The sequence below is a fragment of the Cydia strobilella genome, chromosome 12 (assembly GCF_947568885.1).
Source record: "Cydia strobilella chromosome 12, ilCydStro3.1, whole genome shotgun sequence".
Lineage (NCBI taxonomy): Eukaryota > Metazoa > Arthropoda > Insecta > Lepidoptera > Tortricidae > Cydia > Cydia strobilella.
In genome coordinates this window covers 7251450-7276058 of record NC_086052.1, presented here as the reverse complement: position 1 = coordinate 7276058, position 24609 = coordinate 7251450, and the positions used below count along the sequence as shown (strand labels likewise).

The window sequence follows — 24609 nt, the reverse complement described above, 5'->3', positions numbered from 1 at the left end:
TACAGTTAGTAAAAGACGGGTAGTCTACCTCGCGGCGAGATACTGTCGCGCCAATCATGTGCTAGGCCTAAAGCAGTTCGTGTCAAATAGCAACAAAGTTAAAAACATTTTGCAACATAAACACCAACGTACCCTTCATGCTTTGAGGCTTATTAACTTGTAAAGTTGTAAGCCTAATTAATAGTGGCTTCCGCTGAAGTTTTTGCCATAGTACCAATGGGCAATTTGGTTGGCGTGTGCGCGGCATAATTCTTAAGAGAAATATTTTTAGAAGGTTAAGTAAGACTCTTGTTATCTATCAATAACAGTTCGAAACGCAAGCAAAGCGGAAAGTGTGCTGCGCAGCGCATTATGGGTGTGGATTTGATATGAAGGAATAACCCCCTAGGGTTACGATCAAATAAAATAAAGTTATAGGTGAATGAACTCTTTAATTTGAGACTATTTTGATGCAATTAGAAATATCTAATGTTTTAATTCTTTCATAATAAAACTATTAACATAACATGTTTTTATTTGGGAGCACTGAGAACTTGTACACAAACTATTAATCGGAATTTAACAATTATTTAATTTGATAAGCCAGAATGATTATTTGTCAAATGATAACTAAAATGCCCCCATACACAAAATGACTGAAATGATGAATATTATCAAGTACCAACTGTCATAAGCCTTGGATTGTATTTTGTATCTTGACGAATTATCCAAAGAAATTCGTTTATGGCCAGAAAATGACCAATTCTCAAAAATACCATAAAATGGCATGTTAGGGAGTTGTTTTCCCTCAAAGAAATTCTTACAGAATTTCAGATGTACATACATTTGATACATAATGTTAATCTTCACTTTTGAAATAATAATTACAGGTTAAAGGTAAAGTATCCATATTGCATAACATAAAAGATTTTTTAAATATCTGTCAACCTGTTTTGTTTCAGGAACTTATTACTTATTATATTTCACAAACTGGCAATAATAATCTCTACTCTTAATCAGAAATGAAAATATCAAGGCCAATATGAATAAGGAGAAAATGTGAATCAGAAATATAAAAACAGGCTAAATGGCTTTAAAATTATAAAAAGAATCCAGTTAAAATCTGATTTTCCCTGTAATACAAAAGATTAAACAAATTACAGTATTGAAGAAGTTAAATATCCAGATTATGATCATCCTAGATTACTACTAAATTTTAAACACACAAGTAAAGCTAGAACTGATCCATAAACTACTAAGGTGGAGTAACAAATACTTTTTGTAAAGTTATAGCAATTTTTGCAGTCCTTATTACAAAGAAATAACTATCTTCAAAAGGATGTCCTTACTCAAGTCCATTGCAACAAACAAAATATGCTAATAAACTTTTTAACATCCATTACGGATAAAATACCTTAGAAAAATAAGTATTGTCATTGAAATTCTTTCTTTCCTGAACTATTATAATATTGCAATGAACTAACTTAGTTAAACTAAACTAGATAATGAAAGTTAAGATGCAATTTTAAGATTTTGCTGTAACCTAAGGAGCCAATACAAATATCACAAATAGCTTTTCAAGAAATAATTTATATGACTCAGATTAAAGCATGTCACTAAAATTCATTCTTTGTACAGGTATAAATGACAGTCAAAGTGTTAAAACTTATTTACGAAGTCTGTTCAAACAAAGGAGTGTCTACAAAACTAGGAATCTACATACTTCAAAGGATTTATGGTTGAAGTCCATGCAGAATGATCAAACACTTAAACAATAACAGAAAGTAGCCACAACTGGGTCTAATGTGTACTTGCACACACGCACACTAGTATATGTTTACAAATACAAGGTGGAATAGTAATCCATGTTTAGTTAAATCATGATACATGTACCTCAACCTTTATACTTTGATTAGCAACTGTACAAAAGCAACTGGCAATAACAGTCGCTAGTCAGAAAGAATGAACTTTTATGACACAGAGAATGTCTTCTCCGAGAAGGATTTCACATAGGCTTCATGAAGCTTGTTGACAAAATCAGAGTCATGCTTAAGTAGGTAATTGAAGGCTTGCAGAAGCTGATTCCTCGTCAGGGGTTCAGGAGAGGGATGCACGTCTCCTACAGTGGCCGTGAACATTGTTGGAGGCATTAATGCTGGCTTACACTGCATCGGTAGAGAGTTATTCAGCGGGAAAATGCCCTTCTCTAAATAACTGATGTCTTGTGATTGGTTCAAATAAGCAGCCGGTGGAGATGTTGGCTTTGGAGAAGACATATGCATAAGATTTAATTCATTCTCCAATGTAATAGGCCCGTTAGTATCTAACCCACTTAGCATTGGACCCTTCTGAACGCCCGGTATCCTTTGCTGGTTTTGAGATTGACTATTATTCTCAATGGGGGTAGACTTCAACTGGAACCCACTAGGTTGTCTCAATGAGCTATCGAGAGAGATGTTACCATTAGCATGTACCTCTTGAGGTGTGACCGAGCGCTGCTGTTTTTCTATATGTTCGACGGAGTGAGCAGGGTTGCTCATAAGCCTTTGGAGCAGACCGGGGGCTTCCCGCGAGTCCGGCTGCCGCGGTCCGAAAATTCCCGGCGACGGCAGTGACGACACGGCGGGCATTTGTACTGCACCACCTCCGCCCGCCTTCGCAAAGAAGTCCATCACGCTCTGTGACGCCATATCCGGCGCCCGCGCCGACGATGCCTCACTTTTGTTCACCACGAGACCCTTGTTGGAATTAAAGTCGTCCTGCGCCTTGCTCAACATGCTGAAAATATCCACCGGAGGGTTGGAAGGCGTGGTGCTGTACGCAGGCGTTTGCGGCATGTTCTCGGCGGGCGCTTGTTTTATAGACTCCTTAACCAAAGAATTGAGTTTCGTCGCCACTCGAACGCACTCGTCTTTATCGTAGAACCATATGCCGTAAATACAACACTTGGCGTTCCGATACAATAGGAAAGGTTCCTTTAATTGTAATTCTATTCCTTTCGATACAGGTTCGATTAGGTTGTTCGTATTCAATCTGTTCATAATCACCAAACTGTGATACGGTTCTCCATTCCTACTGTACACAAACAAAGCTCCTTCGATGTTCGTTTTCTCCCATTCGTTCTCTTCAAATGTATAAAGTGCAACGTGGGTAGCACTGTCAATTATTTCTCGCGCGTATGGATCTGCCCTCTTCAATGCAGCAAAATTCATACGCAGACCGGTGTCAGCCATTTTTAACGCAACAAAACACTAGTTTTACACAAAAGCAAGCATTACAGCAAAAATGACAAGAACGAATGGATAAAATTCGCCATATTTGGAACCGTTCCGTACTCTCAAAAAATATTACAATCACGCTTCTAGTTTAGACATATTAGAACATATTTTAGTCCTGTAAATTATAGTTTATTCAACCACTTCTTTTATAAATTTAATCTACCTTCATTCGATTTTTGTAAATTTCATAATAAATAATTTGTAAATGGTATATGCTTACAATGGAACGTAACCATTAAAAAAAAAAAAAGACTGCGTTCAAATAATACACATAGTGTATACAAGTAGTTATAGACGCGCCACCGAACGACCGGGGGTAAGAGAAAGAATATTCATATAAAAGGGCAGCATAGGATTTTTTTCTCTTTCACTCTTATATAGTTTGTCAAGGGACTGTCTAATTTCAAACATAGACAGAGAGAATCATACTATCTTTGTCTTACACTAGTATTAGCACTCAAAAGAAAAAGATGAGTATAGTTTTTTGTTCCTATTTACTGACAAGATTTGCTTGACCAACTATAAATTTCGGTATTTCGCCATCGTCTCCTACCTATGATGCCACCCGGTCGATGATAAGGACAAAGCATGGCACTATTTTGTCATGTCCCAGAGCCTAACTAGCGCCACCGGAGAGATTAGGAACTATTATTTAAAGCTTAACGCGGTCACTTTTACAACAATTCTGCCATAAGAGATTGCGATCCTTTCTATACATAGACCTATCTATACCATCCATACAAAAGTCTAAAGAACAGCTGTCAGTCATTGAAGTGACAAGTGACATTTGACATTTCGAACTATGGAAAAGACCACCATCTACACTAGCGCCCCTAGCGGCGAATTCATACGCGTTAGCCCTCATTATGGATCCTGTACATCATGGTCTCAGGGTCCAAGCCGGTCAAGTCAAGAATACGTTAATGAAAAACATTAATTTGGATACAATTCCATTGTTGATGTTGTTTATACATGATTTCGCTATTAATTTGAATGCCTATACCACTACGCTATGCCATGATGTAATTTTATCATGAGTAGAAGTTGACCTTTTGTCTTTTTGCTCCCCACACTGATAAGTGAACGCGACCGTTTGTGATAACTTAACTCAACCAAACGTCATTCGAAAGTTTACGCGTGTAGGAGACGGTCTTGTAAATAATTAAATAAATCAAGAAATCGTAATCAAGTTGCAATAAATTCATTTATTAAGACTTACTACTTAGCAACTAAGTTTAACGTTTAGTTTTTAACGATATTGTAGCATATAAACTCGGAATAAATCGACACGTGATTGTTAAGCATAAACAAGTAGTCCTAATTTGTTGTGACCGCCGAATTTAAAATGGTTGATCAGAAAAATGTACTAGTGATCGGTAGCGGAGGCCGCGAGCACGCCTTGTGTTGGAAGTTGTCGGATTCGCCGTTCGTTCGTCAAATATACTGCGCGCCGGGTAGTGTCGGAATTTCAACAACAAACAAAGTTCAATCCATCGATCTCGACATCAAGAACTATCCAGTAAGTTTCCAATAAGAAAAAAATCATATAATATTTAGGAGATTCCTAACTCAAGATGTAATTATTTAAAAATATTTATGCACTCCAGAAACTGGTTAATGTTAACATGTGTATTCTAATGTTTTATTTGTATAGTAAAGATCGTAGTTTTAAACATTTATTTGTGTACATTTACGTGCTATGATGGCGCCATCTATGCAAACCTTTGACAGTTGCCAACCCCACTGAAAACTGGTCTGGCCCAGTGGGTAGTGACCCTGCCTGTGAAGCCGATGGTCCTGGGTTCGAATCCCGGTAAGGGCATTTATTTGTGTGATGAACACAAATATTTGTTCCTGAGTCATGGGTGTTTTCTTTGTATGTATGTAAGTACAGTGTAAACTCTATATAGCGATACTCAAGGGACCGGACATTTTTTGACGCTATAGAGAGTTTTCGTTATGGAGAGAAATTAATATTAAAGTAAAGCAACTATAGGCAACACATGTTGACGTTTTAGGGAGTGAATCGTTATATCGAGTGACATTATATGGAGTTTACACTGTATATATTTATCTATATAAGTATGTATATCATCGCCTAGCACCCATAGTACAAGCTTTGCTTGGGGCTTTGCTTAGTTTGGGGCTAGGTTGATGTCCCCTAATAATTGGGTCATTCTAAGTTATTGTATTAACGATTTCCATGATCCATATCCATACTACTCTTTTTTTTTTTTACTAGCCTACTTTGGTGTCCCACTGCTGGGCAAAGACCTCTCCTCGTTTTTTCCACTCGACCCTGTCATCAGTATTGCCCAAGGCAATTTGGCCGAGGCACGTCTACACAGACCGAGCTGCTTCACGCGGCAATTTCATTGTGAGGCGGCTTGTTCTGTGTGGGGTCTATTGAATATTAATAGTATTAAAACATATTAATTATATTAAGGGATCAACTTGCTTATATGTGAGTAACTGATAACCTCCAACCTTGATCTTGGAGTAGATATGTCGTGAGACAATTGGAGCTGGACTGGTGGCATTTAAAAACAAATTATGTAATGATAAGACAAATAATTTACATAAAAACTTATAATGATGATATTAATAAAATTTTTGTATAATTTTTCCATTGTTATTTAATCTGTCCATATTAATAAAATATTTTTTTAGAAGAAAGAAGAAGAAAGACATTTATTCCATAAAGCACACATACACAGGACAATACAATGAAAGAAAAAAGATGTTTAAAAAAGGGAATATAAAAATAATAGCAAAAACAAAAACAAAAATTAAATTATTTACACATTAAAAACATAAAAATTACACACGGGTCCAGCAATGTGTGCAGTAGGGAAGAGGCCCTGTCTCAGCATATTGTTGCAATTTGCAAGCGAGGCAAATTCCAATGCTGTTATTCTGCCAAGCCCTTAGGGAGTGACATATAAATATTAATAAGATGTATATAAATATATATATATAACATACATAATAAATGAATAGTCATTGAATGCATTGTAATATTTGTAATTTTTATAATTTAATGTAAGGATATGAAAAATGATGTCAATTTAGAATAGTATTGTAATGTAATTACTATGTGTAAAATTTATTAATAAATAATTGTAATTGTAATGAATACTTATTGGGTGATTTATGCAACATTTTTTGATATTTTAAAGAAGAAAAAGAAATACAAATAACTAACGTGCAGCGGGTCCAGATTTAATTTGAATGTCAAAAAGTATTTTACGCAGTTTCCGTTTCAAACCGAATTTGGAACCACAGTTTCTAATAGGCGGCGGCAAGTCATTCCAGCACTTGGTAGCTTGGAACCGGAAGCTGCCACGGAATGCAGCACATTTATATTTCGGGGCAATGAGCGCCTTCAGGTTAGCTATATTACGATCGGTCCGCCTTTGTTGTCGCCAAAGCAATTTCTCCGAAATGACCTTAAGCTTGAAAATACTCCACAGGGGGTTCCTTTTCCGTTCCTTCAATGTTGCTCCTATAAACCATAACTTTTGATACATCTATTGCTATTTAAAAAAAATGTTATTTCCCTGATATTTGCATTAATCTTTTTTTTTTACTAACAAAAGAGTTGTTATAAGAATATTTGGGCAATCCAGGCATAGTAAAGTCCAATGAGGCAAAGGTTTTAAAATTAAATTAAATAATCATTTATTTCGGAATATAAATTTCCATAATGTATTTAAGGGGCAGAAAATAAAACTGAAGTTTGTAATGATTTAGAAAATTGAAGGTAACATTACTTGCTACAATGCCAACTGACAAATATAATTGTATTTTATGATGATATGTGAGAATAAAGATTTAGCAAGGACATTGTTTTACTGCATAAACATCAAACCCATTTATACTCATGCATTAAAAAAAAAACTTATTTTCTTATATTTCTCTAAACAAATGTTAAATGTCTAAACATTTCTGCTTCAGGTAATAGCACAATGGTGCAAAGACCACTCCATCGACCTAGTCCTAGTCGGCCCAGAGGACCCACTAGCCAACGGCATAGTAGATGGACTGATCTTGCACGGCGTGAAGGTGTTCGGACCCACGCAGGCCGGAGCCCAGATTGAAGCCAACAAGGACTGGGCTAAGGGCTTCATGGCGCGCCACCAGATACCTACCGCGCGGTATAAGTCATTTACGGATGCTGCGGCAGCTAAGGCTTTTATTAATAGGTAAGTTGGTTGGTTTTATGTCTACAGAATATATACGTAACTTCATACGTACGGAAATTGGTTTTATGTACCTATGGAGGAATCCGTATTTGTTCTTTAAGTTGTTAACTCAGCAAATCCTCGTCTTTCTATCAAAGGCTGGCATCCGTGGGTATGTGGTAAGGCAGAACGTGTGTGGTTAAATGCCCACCTACCTATTAAAAACCGGCCAAGTGCGAGTCGGACTCGCGCACGAAGGGTTCCGTACCATTACGGAAAAAAACAGCAAAAAAATCACGTTTGTTGTATGGGAGCCCCATTTAAATATTTATATTATTCTGTTTTTAGTATTTGTTGTTATAGCGGCAACAGAAATACATCATCTGTGAAAATTTCAACTGTCTAGCTATCACGGTTCATGAGATACAGCCTGGTGACAGACAGACGGACGGATAGACGGACAGCGGAGTCTTAGTAATCTACTATTTTTAAGGGCGGGACCCTTTTTACTCTTTGGGTACGGAACCCTAACAATTAAAGAATCTAAACGCTCAATTCATATATTTGACAAAAGTAAACCTTACTTCAATGGGAAAAGGTTGCTTTTAGTGTGACAATCGTGTGTTAGCTTCGCTACACTCATCTTAATAAACAACAATTTGAACAAATCGCGAACTCCAGCCACCATTGACCCGCGACCCGCGTAAACAAAGCCTGATGAAAATAGGCCAATGCCAAGTATTTTTATAGGTATTATCAATTTATAATGTTTTCCGCTTTAAGAATAAAGAGATAAGGGCAGTCTAGACTTTAATTAAGGACATAAATTTATTTCAACGAATGTTCTTGGCCGCTTTCTTTCTTGTCAGATGACTTATTCATATGTATAATGTCTTACCGATAGTATTGCACTATCCCAACGGTCGGAAAACCGCGACTTGCTTTCGCTTTAGTTCGAAATACTATTACCTACGGCTCTATCTATTGCGGTCACTTTGACCTACTGCGGCTAACGTTTCTTATGATTTATGATACGAAAACTTACCCACAATACGCATGCAATACGCAACTAGAGTTGAAATAATAGCAAAGTAGACGTTAAAGGCCACCCCACACTAGCGTATTTGAGCGTCGACGTCTAGTCAGCGCTATGGAAAATGGCAGTTGCCCCAACGTTGCGTCGAGTAGCAGCCATAGAGTTGATTAGACGCTGACGCTCGGGGAGGGTGGCCCTAAATCATTTGAAGCTGACTATAAAATCATTAAGAATATTTGTTTTCTATTTTTAGCGCCAACTACCCAGCATTGGTCGTAAAGGCCTCCGGTCTCGCGGCCGGTAAGGGTGTGGTGGTCGCCGCCACAAAGGAAGAGGCCTGCCAAGCTGTGGACGACATCCTTACCGACGCCAAGTATGGCGCTGCTGGGCAAACTGTCGTGGTTGAAGAGTTGCTGGAGGGAGAAGAGGTTTCGGTAAGTTAGACATAAGGATCAACAACAATCTTAAATTACCATTAATGACCCTTCAGTCTGCAATAAGGGTTAGGAATTGCCAGTTAACAGTCTAAACGATAGTAGGTACTTACTATAATTTATATGAGGCCCATTCCAAACGCCCGTGCCCAACAAGGAATGCGTAGCGACATTTGAGTAAATGACAAATAATTTGTTCATAAAGATCTAATACCACCAATCCAATCCTGGGATGGGAGTAGTTGCCATATGAAAAAAGATACGATTTCTCTCACGCCTAGCTCACGCTACGCCAGTCGTCAGCTGCCGGTCCGTTGGTGGGTTGAGGAATGGCAGCCACCGAAACACGTAAAAATAGTAGATTGTACAACAAGGGCACAAGATAAAACTAGGCGTTTGTGCCTGAGTTATACACACTGCTTTTCACTTCGATTGTGAGTAAAATAAAACAATGGCAAACAAATAAAATACATTTTTTTTCTTTTTTTTTAATTTTTAACACGTCATATTTACCTTAAGCCCACTGCACACTCGTGCGCGAATCGCGGCGCAAAGCCGCGAACGCGAGTGTGGTGTCGATTTCGCTGATTAGCGAACTATCCACACTCGCATTCACGGCTTCGCGCCGCAATTCGTGTGGAGGGTTAAAGCCCCCTTTCCCAGTCTTTATTCATACTGCCAAATTATAACTACATTTTGTAGTTTATTTCTATAATAACTATGCTGTATTGTAAGATTTTAATGATTAAGTAATATATAAAACACGGATTATTAAAAAAACGGGCCAAATTAAGTGGAATAACAATATTATTCGATTATGTTTTATTGTGTACTATGGCAGTGATTTGATTGTCTTAGTTTAAAAAAAAATACTTTATGCACTAGAGCATAAAAGTAGCATTTTGTGCAGCCTACATCTAGCACAAAGGAGAACTTTACGAGCATGAGAAGTGAAAAAATATTTTTAATACAGTTGCTCAAAAAGTGCTACTTTTCGTGGCTGTTTAGCGTGCGGAAAGTTGGTTTTCGCGAACTAGTGCTTTTTACTTTTCCAATTTTTTTAAATTTATACTTGTTCCAATTCATGACTACTTTATTGATGAGTGTTAATATTAGTTTCCTTTAAACGTCGTAATCAACATAAAAACTACTGTTAATGTAAGAATACGAAAAATATGCATATTTCCTATTTTATTACTTACCTCTTCATCATTATAAGTATTATAACACGTTTATTTTTTAATGTTGAAAAACCGTTCTTAATAAGTTGTCTGAATGGAACGGAACACCTGTCAAAGAAGAGGTGTATTTTCTTACTGCAAGAATGTTTTAAGTTTCCAAAGGCAACATTCGATACACAAATAATCGTAAATAACGATATTTAGGTAATAATAGTACAATGTTTTATATTTACGATTGTTTCTGTCTTATAGAACATGCATTTGAAAAAAAAAACTCATTGTAGTGGGTTCAATAATAATAACAAAATCCATTCTAGTCGAATAAAAGCAAAAAAACACCTCTTCATAATGTCAATGTCAATGATGTCACAGAATTAATAATATAAAAGTTTCGAATTCCTTACTTGTTGTTTTTCTTATTTTTTCGCAACTGTATTAAAAAACGTCGTTCGATACACGTGCGGAAATGTCATTCTTCACTCGTCCCGAGCGACCTACGGCTCGTGGCAAGATATCTCGGTACTCGTGAAGTAATGACATACTTTCCGCACTAGCATCGAAATGTACTATTGTCATAAATCGCATCTGCAAGAAAAGGGCCTTTTCTTTTCTTTCACTGTGCGAGGGCGCGAGGCTCCCCTTGGGGCGCGGAGGCCGTGGGCTAGCCTGAGGGTTCATCATACATACTATACATAGCCGATAACCACTATACGAGTTATCGCCCGGGAGGCGATTGGTCATGGAAATCTGTTCCTGGCTCGCGGTCTAGAAGTATGGCAACCCTGGATGGGAGTGACTCTGGAGTCACTCTTGGTACGACAACGAGCGAAGCAAATTTTATCAATGTTATACATACATATTATTTTCCCATAATAATATACCCGACTTGCCATTAATGAAGAACTAGCAATGAAATTGTGTTTATCAAAGTTCAATATACTTTCACAATGTATTTGATGAGAATGATGAGTTAGTCTACCCCAATAAATAACTATTCTGTAACAAACATTACCTACATACATAGTAGGTATCTCAATACTATAATCAATTGCATCTTACTGCCTACTTGTGATCAAAGGACTCAAAAAGTTCCATGCTATGTTAATTTCGATCTTAAATAGGAATACTCGTATAAGCAATATTGGTACCCATGTCAACTGAATTGTTGCATAGACGGTTAAGGGACTTTGGACTTTAAAATCGTTTGCATCAATTCAATCACTAATTAGTATCAGAAATACTGCTAACCTTTGATCTGTGACCATAAACGCGCGGACTATATCGATTAATCAGTATAAATGAGGTAGATATACAAAGGTATACATGTAGACTAAGTTCGCATAGCTAAAACCTATAGGTATTGTGTATGTTGAATAAAAGTACTGTCATGGCATCCTGTGAAATATTGTCTCAACCAACCCTAACCGATTACCGTAATGAAACATTTTTAATCTCAAAGAAATACAAATCTAGTAAAATCTTTCTTATCAAATCTAGTAGAACCCAGGTTCATTCTGGCGTAGTACTATTAGCCAGGGGGTAAATTATTTAAACAATTTTTTATTTGATACAATTTTCAAAGAAAATCTCCCTAGCTCGAGGTGCTCGAGGTTGGGTCGAAAAAAATTACCTGGATCTCGAAAAACCTAATTTCTATAAAAAGCAAAACTGGCGGTCTTGCATTAGGTCGGAACCTGAAATCTGAGTTAGGTGCAGACGCACTCGATTGTAGCAACAATTTATCTCAGAAGAACACGTGCTATATCCAAGATAAGGTTAAGCGTGGCTCCTGCTTTCAGAGCACGTGTAGTTTATAAAAGTGCACTATCATTCAGATCAGTGTATTGGGCTTTTTCCTATCGGGTCAAATCAGCTGTAGTAACTCATTGTGAAACGTTAAATGATTTACTTCTACGCAAGGAAAAGGCATTAAGGTACGAGTTGTAACCAGGCAACGTGTCGTAGCGACGTGTCGTCGCGTCACGTCGCCGCGTCATGTTACTATGTTATAATTTCGACCCCGACTGCAGAACGGTAGAGCCATATGCAGTTGGTTTCGCATGAGAGTGTGAGAGGCAATACTGATCTGCGGTCGGGCGACGCGTCACTGTCTTGGTGTCGCTGACTGAATGGTATTATAGAAATACATAGAAACCAGTCGTGTCGCCGCGACGCGACGTGTCGTCTGAAGTCGTCATTCGTTGTACCTTTATGTTGTCACTAAATACTTACTATAATTAGGCTAGGACTTCAATCAAGCCAAGTGTTTTGGATATAAATGGATAATTCGTGCTTAATAAAGAAACAAATAGCCTTTTACCTTAAATGTCTATACCGTTCCCGTCAGGTCGGGGTTAAGGTGGTTTGGTGAAGACGGCCTTAAAATTAGATATTTTCTTCGGCTCTTGTGATACGAACACTATAATTTCACTCAGGTCCTCGCTTTCACCGATGGTGAGACCGTCTCCATGATGCCCCCCGCGCAAGACCACAAGCGCCTCGGCGACGGCGACACAGGCCCCAACACCGGCGGAATGGGCGCCTACTGCCCTTGCCCCCTCATAACTCCAGATCAGCTGCTGGATGTAAAGGATCAAGTGCTGCAAAGGGCTGTAGACGGACTGAAGGCTGAGGGCATCAAATATGTTGGTGAGTGAATATGAATCAAGAAAGGAAAGCAACCACAGATCTTTAAATAAATTTTATATTAAGGCCGGTTTTGATGAATTGAAACCAAAAGGGTTCCAATACTTCCAATATGTCGTTAGGCAGTTGTCTTCTTACAACGCTAGATTAGATCAACGGGTTTTTGACAATGCAACGGTAAACTGACTGCACTAAATATGTTGGTAACTTAAATAATGATCATCCGTACGGATATGAATGCCGTGTTTTTATCATCTATCGTGTCCTGCGTCACTCTCACACTCAGGTATGTCAGTAAGTGCATGACAGCAAGATAAAAGCGCGACGATCTTATAGTTCCTATTTCAAGGTAGATAAAATGAGCGGAAATCGTTTTGAAGGGCAGTAAGCCAAATATCATAATGTAAAATATATTAAACTCTATAATAAGGGTTGCATCACACGCGTGCGTGATTAGGTTTGTTTGTCGTAAGACGAGTAAACAGAATCCAAGCATTGATTATATCACAAATTGATAACCCGGAGCCACACCCGCTGTAGATATACGACTATCATTTTAAGTTCTCTTGGAGTTCTGGATGAACCTCGATAGTTTATTATATCTCGTATGTCTGGTATTAGTATTCGTTGCTAGAAGTTGTCATACAAATAAATTAAAGCAAGTAGAAGTTTTTAACCGCCTTAAAAAAGGAGGTTTTCAGTTTGACCCGTATTTATGTATGTTTGTCCGCGATTTGGTACCGACTCCAAAAACAAAGTAATTATTAATTTTCTTATCTATTAACTACTTTTTGCCAGAAATTTGCTTTACGACGGGATAGGGACTGGACAAGGATAGGCCAGGGGTTGGGTATGGTATAAGCATAAAAATTATTTTGTGTTTTTCAGTGGGTTGGTTTTTTGAAGGCGTTTCCCTTTTTTTTAAATAGAAATAAAATGAAGTTATTTTTTTATTTTATTTAATACATACATAACTCCTAATACTTGCTTTTCTTTGTATACTTATAGCAATTTTTAGGAACGAAAACTAGTACCAGACTTAGATATATATAAATACGTTACTTGAATATTCATGTCAAATTTCATGTTCTTTCAGAATGCCGTTTTAAATTATTGCCTGTTAAAATCGATATTTCATTTAATTTAAAACAAGGGTGTAATTTGTATTTTATTGCGCGACTAGGTACGTGTGACTCTTAAATGACTATCGGTGAACCTTATGTCTTTGCAATTGAGGTTATCGAATCGTCACTTACTATGGACAAGTATTTAGCTAGAATGTCAATAACTCGCCATAGTAACAGATAAGTTCGTCCCAATCATTGCGAAAGTCGATACAATGACCCCATACAATCCGAGCAGTGATTATCGTGACAGCAATAAAATTCACCATAGTAACAGATAAGTTCGTTCCAATCATTGCGAAAGTCGATACAATGACCCCATACAATCAGAGCAGTGATTATCGTGACAGCAATTCACTTCGTATTACGTTATTGCGTTATGTCTGCGTCAGTTTCGTTTGTCATATTAAGAAGAGCGATGCAACATGAATGTTTGGGCAAATATGACTATTGTGTGTTACTGGCCTAACAATTACATCATTGGCTTGTTTGTTATCTCTGACCTCTATCGGAAGAAATGTCTATTAGTATTTATAACTAAATACTACAAATAAATAATAGTTGTGCCAGTCAAAAATATTATAAATATATATATATTATGTTGGTAAAGAATGTAAAGATAGCGATTAGAGAGACCCCACACTAGCGTCTTTCGACCGTCGGCGTCTAGTCAACTCTACGGCTGCAGCTCGACGCCACGTCGGCGCAACTGCGCAGCGACGCCATTTTTCATAGCGCTGCCTAGACGCCGACGCTCAAACGACGCTAGTGTAGGGTGGCGCTTAGGGTTTTCAATATCCGTTCATATTTAGAAATTATTTGTTGTGAACATGACAGATAAGGACCTACAAATTGTATCTGCATTTAAATATAGGTTTAAAGAGGGTAGTCTAAAATTACTGTAATATATATACGTTTATTAAACACGAGATTGAACCAGTAGCGGATTTGCAGTGTTGGCCTCCCTAGGCCCCAGGCCCTGTAGTAACCACTAGCCGCCCCTTTCTCAGCACGCATATAGACTGCCGCCCCTAATGTCTTGCCGCCCTAGGCCCGGGCCTACTAGGCCTTAGGGCAAATCCGCCACTGGATTGAACGCAATATCTTACTTCTATGACCTTATTTACGGGCTCTAAAAGACCCGCCAGACCAAGACTCGTCTTGTTTACCTAGATGGCGCGTGCTCTCCTCTATCATCTGGATTAATTCTATTTACTTTCACTAGAATATACGTCTGTAATGTATTTATAATTTATCAGCAGTTGCCCTATGACACTAGACAACCTATAAAATTTTGCTATATTTATTTCACCTTAAAGATTGTATTGCACGTTCAAAGTCTATTCTCGCCTTATAAATAAACTTGTCATTGGTTGGATTGGAATAGACTGTTGTATTTAATATTGTTTGGAGTTATTAAAGTTATTTTTGCGGCAATATTAAGAATCTTCAGTATCTTAGCGCTTTCCCGTTTGCACCCCAAGAGCCCGGTTACCCGGTCCTTTCCTCACTAACTAGTACATGGGGGCGGATTTTTGAAATATTCCACTCGTTTTTAATTATATAACTTAGTAGAATTTAGATTGCCTACTTAGTAGTGGGGATATTATTAAAGGGAGAACACGATATCGCGCGATTGAAATTTAAAAATCGGCCCCCAGTATTACCTCATTCTTACGAATGCGGCTACCATCTTACGTTCCACCCTCTCCCTCGTTGGATTATTCCAGTTTCATTACAATCTTTTCCTTAACCATAAACCAACTGGTAAATGTCAAACTCATTAACAAGGGCATCATTTAAAAAAATCCGGGAAAGTAGGGTTACCAGATACAAATTTATGACTACCTGACAAAATTCCTGATTTGCGAATATTTTTCCTGACGTTCAAACTAGTTCCAACCCTGGCTCGGATCTGCATGTTGTAAATCATCATCATACATTCATCATCATCATACATACCAAAGCACAACACAACCTATTACCTACGGCGTGCCACAAGGATCGATTCTGGGACCGCTTTTATTTCTAATATATATTAACAATATAAGCACACTTAAACTTAACGGTGAGATATCGCTTTATGCGGATGATACGTGTGTTTTTTATTATGGAAACTCAATTACTGACATGGTAAAATTAGCTCAAGATGATCTTAACGTTCTGCATAATTGGTTTCAATATAATTTGCTTACAATTAACACTTCTAAAACCTCATACATCATATTCAAATCTAAAAATAAAACAATACGTAATCATACCCCATTATCAATCAACAATATTACCATCAACCAATCAACACAGGAAAAATACCTCGGCTTGATATTGGATAGCGGTCTAACGTGGAAGGCACACATAGATAAAATAAAATCAAAATTGTCTAGCATCATGGGTTCAATAAGAAACATAGTCAAATTCATTCCCCCTACTGTTAAATTTAATATATATAACACACTAGTTAAATCGCACTTTAATTACCTGATTGAAATATGGGGCATGGGCAGTGCCGCGAAAACAAATCTTAATTCTCTCCAAATTGCCTAAAACAAAATAATAAAACTATTGTTGAATTACGACTACCTAACCCCGGCTAATACAGTTTATCTAAACTAATGAGCCTGAAACAACTATACACTTATAACACTATATTAAATTATAACACTTATACACCACCGTAAACACATTTTATTTGACCCCGGTATACCCCTAAGAAATTAAATCAATAATAATGAAACTTAAAAATAAAGTAAGTCATGGAATAGACGAGTTGCCACCAATTCGTTTCAAAAAATGTGTAGAAGAACTAACTTTCCCCTTATACCTTTTAATAAACCAATCCTTTAGCGCAGGAACCTTCCCGGACCTTTAAAAAAAATCTTTAATCAAGCCAATACACAAAAAAGGATCCAGAACAGACCCTAATAATTACCGCCCAGTGGCTCTCTTGCCAACGACCTCCAAGATATTCGAATCCGCAATGAAAACTCTTTTTGCGAAAAATATTGCATTTTTGACGACGCGCAAAACGGGTTCCGTAAAAACCGATCTACGACCTTAGCAGTATTCAAATACGTTCAAGATATATTGACTACAATAAACGATAAAAAATACGCTATCGGAATGCTGTTAGATATGTCCAAGGCCTACGACATGGTTCAACATGATATACTCTTAGATAAACTTTCGGGAATAGGGGTGAGGGGAATCACACACAAATGGTTTGCATCTTATCTAAAAAATAGAGAACAATACGTAGAAATTGAAAATGTCGACTTGACAACACGAGAAATTAAACGCGTTCGATCTGACGTACACAACATGACCCATTCCATCCCCCAGGGTGGAGTACTTGCATGCTTGTTATTTTTAATATATATTAACGACATTCCAAAACTTATAAAAAACGACTATTCTTGCGTTCTCTTCGCAGATGACATATCTCTCCTTACTTCATGCAAAGACAGTATGAGCATCAATAATGAAATAAACCTAACATTAACTCCATTGATAGAATGGATGGAAGACCACAACCTAAAATTAAACATATCCAAAACCAAAATCATTCAATTTAGGCCGCATCAAAAAAACCCTCTAGACTTAAAAGTAACGTTTAACGGCATGGACAGCAACACTGTTAGGGTTTTATATTGATACTTAGGTAATATGAATTGGAAAAAGCATATTGCCAAATTAAAAACAAAATTGTCATCTTTTATTTATGCATTGAAAGAGCTTAAGAGAACGACAGATTTCCAGTCCGCGCTTACCGCATACTATGCCTATGCCTACTCATGGCTTAAGTATGGTATATTACTATGGGGAAATAGTACGGATGTGAAAGACCTATTTATACTTCAAAAAAAAATGCATAAGAATTTTAGCTAATATTTACTTCCCAGAAAGCTGTTTACAATATTTTAGGGAATATAAACTTCTTACGCTGACCTCTTTATACATCTTGGAAATGGGTAAATTTGTTAGGGAAAACCCAAACCTGTTTACCTATATCCAAGATCAGCCGCGACGATATGAATCCCGATTTAAAAATAACCTGGCAACAATAACAGGCTCTAATTTAAAATTATACAGCTCAAGTCCGTACGCCATGGCAATAAAAGTATACAACAGAATAGATAACACTATAAAAGCAGAACAATGTAACAAAACATTCTTGACTACACTTAAAACTTACTTGATTGACAAATGCTACTACACTCTAGAAGATTTTTTTACAGATCCGTCTGATTAGTAACACCACAATTTTTTGTGCACTAATTTTAAATTTTAAATTTGGATAATATTGTAGATAAGGTTAAATTGAATCAAATTATTGACATATTGCACTAATATTAATCCTATTTCTAAAACATTTACATTCTTATTATTTTAATACTTATATAATTTGACATCACTTAATAATAATTATTTGCCCGTTTATTTTTGTATTTAATACACTGACAATTATCTGATTCAATTCGGCTTATATGTATAAAAACTACTAAATTGACCTACTTTTATATTATACACATAGATTTAAGATTAGATCCTAAGTATGCATGTAATATTGCTATGCCCCCACGGGGTCCATGTGGAACTACCAAGAATTTGTAATACCTATAAAACCATGGTTGCAATAAATAAATATGAAATGAAATGAAATATTACTAATTAAAAAAATCCTTAATAAAACCATGCACTGTCAAACTGTTTTCAAAACAAATGAGGAGAGCGGCAAGAGAAACCTGCGTAGGCCTCCTCGTGGTGCACCCTGGGAGGGGGAGGATAGCCGCTCAGTTGCGCGTTCGCTATTCTCCCTCTGCAAACTATCAGTCACAGTGTGGGCAAGCAGTTGAGTCTTCTCCTGCGTTGGCTTTATTGTCGTGTTGTTGTGGTTGGCTGCTCCCGACATGCCTCAGCTAATCTGAGGTGTCAGGGGACGCAGCCGTCTAGGAGGAGGATCTTTGTTGTCGGGGCCCGATTTAGGGCCAGCGGCCGCTTTGGCGGCGTGGGATGGCGAGCCTTCAAGGCTTGCGGCGCGGCGGGACTGGTGGTCACGATCATGTGGCTGCTGGGTGGGTTTCGGCCTCCCGTCGGGCAACCCGTAACTCGCACTGAGCGGGCCGAGGGCGCTGCTCATTGAGAGTAGCGCTGCGTGGAGAAAACCACTATAATAAATCCCCAATCCCAAGGTGAGCGGATCGTGCCGATGGGATGCGTGGCTGGGGGAAGCCCAGTCACTAGCGTGCGACACGTGGAGGATTAAGAGGAGGTAGTTTCGAAAGGAACTCGGAAGGAAGCATTAGCCAGCTTCCCTTGAATCCCGTAACCTGATGCTTTCTTCAAAGACCACCATCCTATGGCGTGATGGTGGTACGTCGGGAGTACTGGGACCGGAGGGCTTGCCTTAATTGGCCGGCCCGCGAGAAGGAAACTATAAACTAATGAGCCTGAAACAACTATACACTTATAACACTATATTACTAATTAAAAAAATCCTTAATAAAACCATGCACTGTCAAACTGCTTTCAAAACAAATGAGGAGAGCGGCAAGAGAAACCTGCGTAGCGCAAATAAATTATCCCTACCATTTATACGAACAAAAAATTTTGGCACAAAAAACATAACATATCAAGGAGCGCGCATGTACAATGATTTACCACCAAATATTAAGAATGCACCGACTTTCAACATTTTCAAAAACAAACTAAAAACATATGTTTTAGATAATATTTCAGCCATCTAAATCCGGCCCTGACAAACGGCAACACGTTATCGCCTTGAGCCGGTAACAAAGGAATCGGTTGGCCTAAAGCAAAGGGGGTGCAAAAAAAACTTAGAATTTTTTTAGTAGGTACAATAACATGTCTGTTCGAGCTCTGTTTGATCGCGATCATCGCGGTCAACCTAACACACTCCTCGCTTCGCTCGTCGTGGCACCTATCTTGTCTCTGTTACTTAAATTTACTGTTCCAAATGATTGATTTGTCAAGTAGTGGTTTCAGCTTGCGGGTCAAATATCTCGGCCATTTTTGATTTTAGAGAAAAGTTTTTTCTACAAAACATGCTTATTTTAGCGTATTCTCTACGATAACACAATAAAAAATAGGTGTTATAATAATATCACTCCGATGAAAAGTGTCGGCACCCCCTTTGCTTTAGTCCAACCGAAAAGTCCTGACATCTGGTAACCCTATTTGAAAGTGATGTGCATAGCCACTCAGATAGAGGTGCTCAAAATGTTTGGTAAAATGTTTGTTTATTATTATTAAATCTTAAAATCACGATATTGACGTTATAAATACTATGCGATTACATGGATGCCCTCTGACCTGCCATTGTACAGTTTACGTTCACATATAAACAATAGATAAATAAAGATAACTCGAGCAAATGCGTATGACAACAGAATCTGTGAACCTGTCCATTTAGAAACAGACTTTATTTTTATATGCATATAGTTGTATTTCTATTTTATACTGTCAATCAGCAATGTTACGTAAAAGTTGCGATTGTTGTCTAATTTTTGTTTGAGGCGATCTAATTAAATTGTTTTTTAAATGTTCGCCGATAAAACGAAAATTTCTTAAAATATACCTACGAGCTGAAATACACAGAATACATAGTTCTATTTCAGCTGCCTAAGCTGCTGATTTCAATATGAGAAAAAAAGTTACAAGGCTTAAAAAGTTAGTTTTAAACTGTCAGCTTTGAACAGCCTCAAGCCGATAGTTTTTTTTATGTAAGAGCCCGTTATCGATTTTAGTCGCAAAAATGAAAAATTGATAGATTTAGTCGCTGAAATTGTACACCTTTTGATACCTTATAGAAATAACAAGTACTGTATATATAGGTAGTGTATATTAGAACGTCTTCTCACCTTGCCGTTTTACAGATATATTTTTTGAAAACAGACTCACTAAATTAGTAATGATATTTTTTTTCTGATGGATGTTTAGGTAAACGCGCGTAAAGCACTGATTTTGTCGCTCTTATTTGTAAATTTCGTAAAGTTTGGACGGCTTAAAATAACACATATCCTTTACTCGACCTTTTACAGACTACATTTTTATTATTATGACTTTGAAGTAGTGTAAATGAAAGTTAGACGAAATTAATTTTCTCCAGAAATTACTTCAAAACAAGTGACAATTTCTCTGAGAATCGACTTAATTTCAACGTAATTTTGATACTTAAACAATCTACAACATGTGCTGACATTTTTCTTATACATCACTTGGTATAATTAACCACCATAATTTTTTGATGAATTTTTAAAAACTGCCCCTTCTCTTCATATATTACCGGTGACGCACACTCGCGACCTCATTATTAAAAGGCAAAATGAAAAGAAGTGCTAATAGAAACCAATTCTTGTTATTTAGATATTACCACGATATTACGTAACAAAACGTGTATAATTTCAACGACTAAATCTATCAATTTTACATTTTTGCTCCAAAATCGTTAACGGGCTCTTAAACCCTGTATGTACTGATTAAGGATTAAATTTCTGAAACCTTATTTCAAAGACTGACTTTGTCCCCAGGTGTCCTATACGCTGGCATGATGATAACGAAGTCTGGCCCTATGACGCTGGAGTTCAATTGCCGCTTCGGAGACCCAGAGACGCAGATCCTTATGACACTCATGGAGACAGACCTCTACACTGTCTTGAAGGTCAGTATAAGTTGAATTTTGCTGTTATTGTCAAAGACGATGCTGACAATGGTTAAAGATGGTGGTTCCATGGTGATGGAGTTTGGAGACCCGGAAAGACAGATCCTAAAACACTCATGGAGACGGACCTCTACATAGTCTTGAAAATTATACCTACGTTCAATATATGTAGATAGGCGTTGTAAGCTAGTATGTCAACCAAGGGTTGGGTACCTATTGAATAGAATAGAATAGAACATTTTTATTCAACATCACATGAAATGGCAGAGTTAACAGATAGCGTAGTACATTTTTTACAGATAAACCCTAACAACTATTGCCTTAACAACACCTTACCCTTAAACCCCCCCCCCCCCTTACCTTTGCCTTATTTGTTGGCTTAACAACTATTGTTGTTTTTTTGGCTTTACTAGCAGTGTCAAGTTAGAGCACTTTTATAAACCACGTTACTTTCAGAGTTATTCTACGGGACATAAGTTTGTCAACTATATTCGTACGCCGAATTGTACTCGATAAACATAGCGACCGTTGAAACACTTGGAAATATGAAATATCCTAAAACTTTAGCCTGAGTTTAACAGCTAATATAACAATTAAACATTTTCAGGCTTGCGTGGAGGGCACCTTAAAACAAATACAAGTCACATGGAACACCAAACTGTCGTCGGTCGGTGTAGTCATAGCCTCAAAAGGATACCCAGAGACTTCCACCAAGGGATGCGTCATCAGTGGTGAGTTTACTTTCCACTTCCTATAAACATTATTTTCCCGATTTTAAGTCTATGAAAATGATCCTGGTCACGGCACCAAACTGTAACTAAATAATAACATTTCATGATTTTGATAATACATCAGACATCTACAATCTACATCATGACTTAAACTGGTGAATGGTCAAATGCTCGCATATCTACTCTGATTTGCCAACTTAATGGTTTAATAAATAAATTTATATTGTAATTGAAAGTATTTTGAAGATGTTTTAATATAAATTTACAGTTACACTAACGTATATCTTATTTGATATTTATTTAAAATTCTACGATTTTAACTAAACGGGACTAATGTCTATGTACTATAAGTATTGTTTCATATCTTATTTTACACTTGAACAGGTCTGAGCCAGGTATTCCAGGTCAAGTAAAAAGGATTTCTAATTTAGTTTAGGTTCTGTACCAAGAAAGCTATTCAATTCAACGCATAAAATATAAATAAGAGTACACATAATTCTTAAATCAAACTTTGGAAAAACATTGGTACGAATTTGTAATTTACTTACCTGCTTTACAGTAGTGTTCAACGTATGCTATCTTCTTATCTCCATTCCTTTCAGGTCTTGCCCAAGTCCAGTCAAACCCGGGCGTAGTGGTGTTCCACAGCGGCGTAGCCCGCGGCGCTAACGGCACTCTAGTGACCGCCGGTGGCCGAGTATTGCTAGTTTGTGCTCGGGCGGCTTCCCTTCGTGCTGCTGCCGCCGCCGCCGCCGCTGCCGCGGGCGCCATAGACTTCCCTGGCAAGCAGTACAGGAAGGACATCGCGCACAAGGCCTTCTCCAAGTAAGTGACGCTTCTATATCGTTGTAGCCGATAACAGCACGCTGCTAGGGACTTCCGACGGCCGAGTTGGCGCTGCCTTGTCTGCTATATACTCCCGTGGTAAGCTATACAAAACGAATATTTAGCGAACGCTTTAACCTTTTCGACGCCGTGTCAAACACAAAAGCAGTCATCCAGACGCCACGTCATCGAAGTGTCAAAACTGAAATTGAATTTTATGCATATGCATGCAGATCTATGTTGCTCTGTGGCCTATGACCGATTAATGGGTCACTATCAAATTTACCTTATCGCTAAAGGACAATATAGCTGAAATGTCTGGATTGTGTTATGTCTTTGTAACTACATAGACATGAATGCTAAATGCCTCTTTGGCAAAACGTCTGGATCTTAGAACGTAACAATTTAAAATGATCTAGCAGCAAAACCTCTTTATCTTCGAATGTCTTTATTTCTTAATAGACACAAATGCTAAATGGTCCGGTAGCAACACGTTTGTATCTTAGAACGTCTTAATTACTAAACAGGCATGAACGCTAAACAGTCAAGAAGCAAAAAGTCTGGATTGTGTAATGTTTTTATTGCTAATATTCCTTACAATAATATTCCGTGTTTTTACACTGTCTAAACCTTCTGTGGTCTAATACAAACATTTCAATGACAAAGTTAGCTAGATCAGTCCAGCGGTTCTCGAGTTTATGCGCGACTAACAAACGCATTTTATTTATGTTTTTATTTCATGACGTTTTGCTATTAACGCGTTCTGTGTTTATGTCAATTAACTAATTTCACTTTCGGCTCATTAGATATTCTAATCATATGGACTATTTATATTTTCAGACGGCTACTTATTCATTCTAATTCTTAGCCATCCAGCTAAACTGTCTTTTTGCTGACTGAGTATTCTACTTTCATGTCGTCGCAGCTGAATTGACTATATGCTGACTGTGTATTTAAATTTTATGTCATCTAGCTGAAATGGTCGTTTAACGATAAGGTCAATTTGATAGTGACCCCGATTAATCGGTCTTTGGCGTTGAACCTACGGTGCGTATATATCGGTCATTGACGTCCAAAATGTTAACGGTGACATGGTATGGTGCAACTGACCTGTAGTCTGATTTGGATCGGACGTTTGATCAACCATAAAATTATTTATTTCTGACCACCGCGGTAATTATAAGGCTTTCTTGACTATCATTATAACATGTATGTTCATTGATTATTATGCAGTAAATAGGTTGTCAAGCAAATGACAATTCTTTGGCAGTTACCACAAGACATGAAGTATCACTAATTTTCGCCTCCAAATTTTGCACTTTACACAGGTACATAGCTAAGGCTCCCTTGATCCATTATGAATCTACTTTTAATGTTTAGGTAAATACGGATGCGTTGTTCTATGAACCCACCGCGTAGGTTGTTTTTTTATCCAAAAAAAATTGGTACAAACATACTCGCTTGGATTGCTTCGCCCACCTCGGTACATACTACATACCTCCTCATTAATCTC

The 24609-nt window shown here is 37.5% G+C and overlaps 2 protein-coding genes across 3 annotated transcripts in view; one reads left to right on the top strand and one right to left on the bottom strand.

Annotated features, from left to right (window-relative positions):
- Nucleotides 1-411: 411 nt before the first annotated feature.
- LOC134745997 (mRNA-decapping enzyme 1B) lies at nt 412-3296 on the bottom strand. Its single transcript, XM_063680162.1, has one exon. It carries the CDS (start codon nt 3210-3212, stop codon nt 1950-1952), a length of 1263 nt encoding a protein of 420 aa, XP_063536232.1. The 5' UTR covers nt 3213-3296; the 3' UTR covers nt 412-1949.
- A 1084-nt stretch (nt 3297-4380) lies between these two features.
- The window catches only part of LOC134746027 (trifunctional purine biosynthetic protein adenosine-3), a 51328-nt gene continuing 31099 nt past the window's right edge, over nt 4381-24609 (top strand). For both annotated transcript variants that reach the window (XM_063680235.1, XM_063680234.1), the window contains exons 1-7: nt 4381-4776; nt 7215-7462; nt 8731-8911; nt 12528-12741; nt 21410-21540; nt 22148-22271; nt 22874-23096. In XM_063680235.1, the coding sequence (XP_063536305.1) occupies nt 4603-4776; nt 7215-7462; nt 8731-8911; nt 12528-12741; nt 21410-21540; nt 22148-22271; nt 22874-23096 (1295 nt within the window). In that variant the 5' untranslated portion in view covers nt 4381-4602. The remainder of the gene's footprint in view (nt 4777-7214; nt 7463-8730; nt 8912-12527; nt 12742-21409; nt 21541-22147; nt 22272-22873; nt 23097-24609) is intronic.

What these genes read in the sequence shown, in the direction of transcription:
- LOC134745997 (XM_063680162.1), bottom strand. Translation starts at nt 3,212, where the DNA reads ATGGCTGACACCGGTCTGCGTATGAATTTTGCTGCATTGAAGAGGGCA.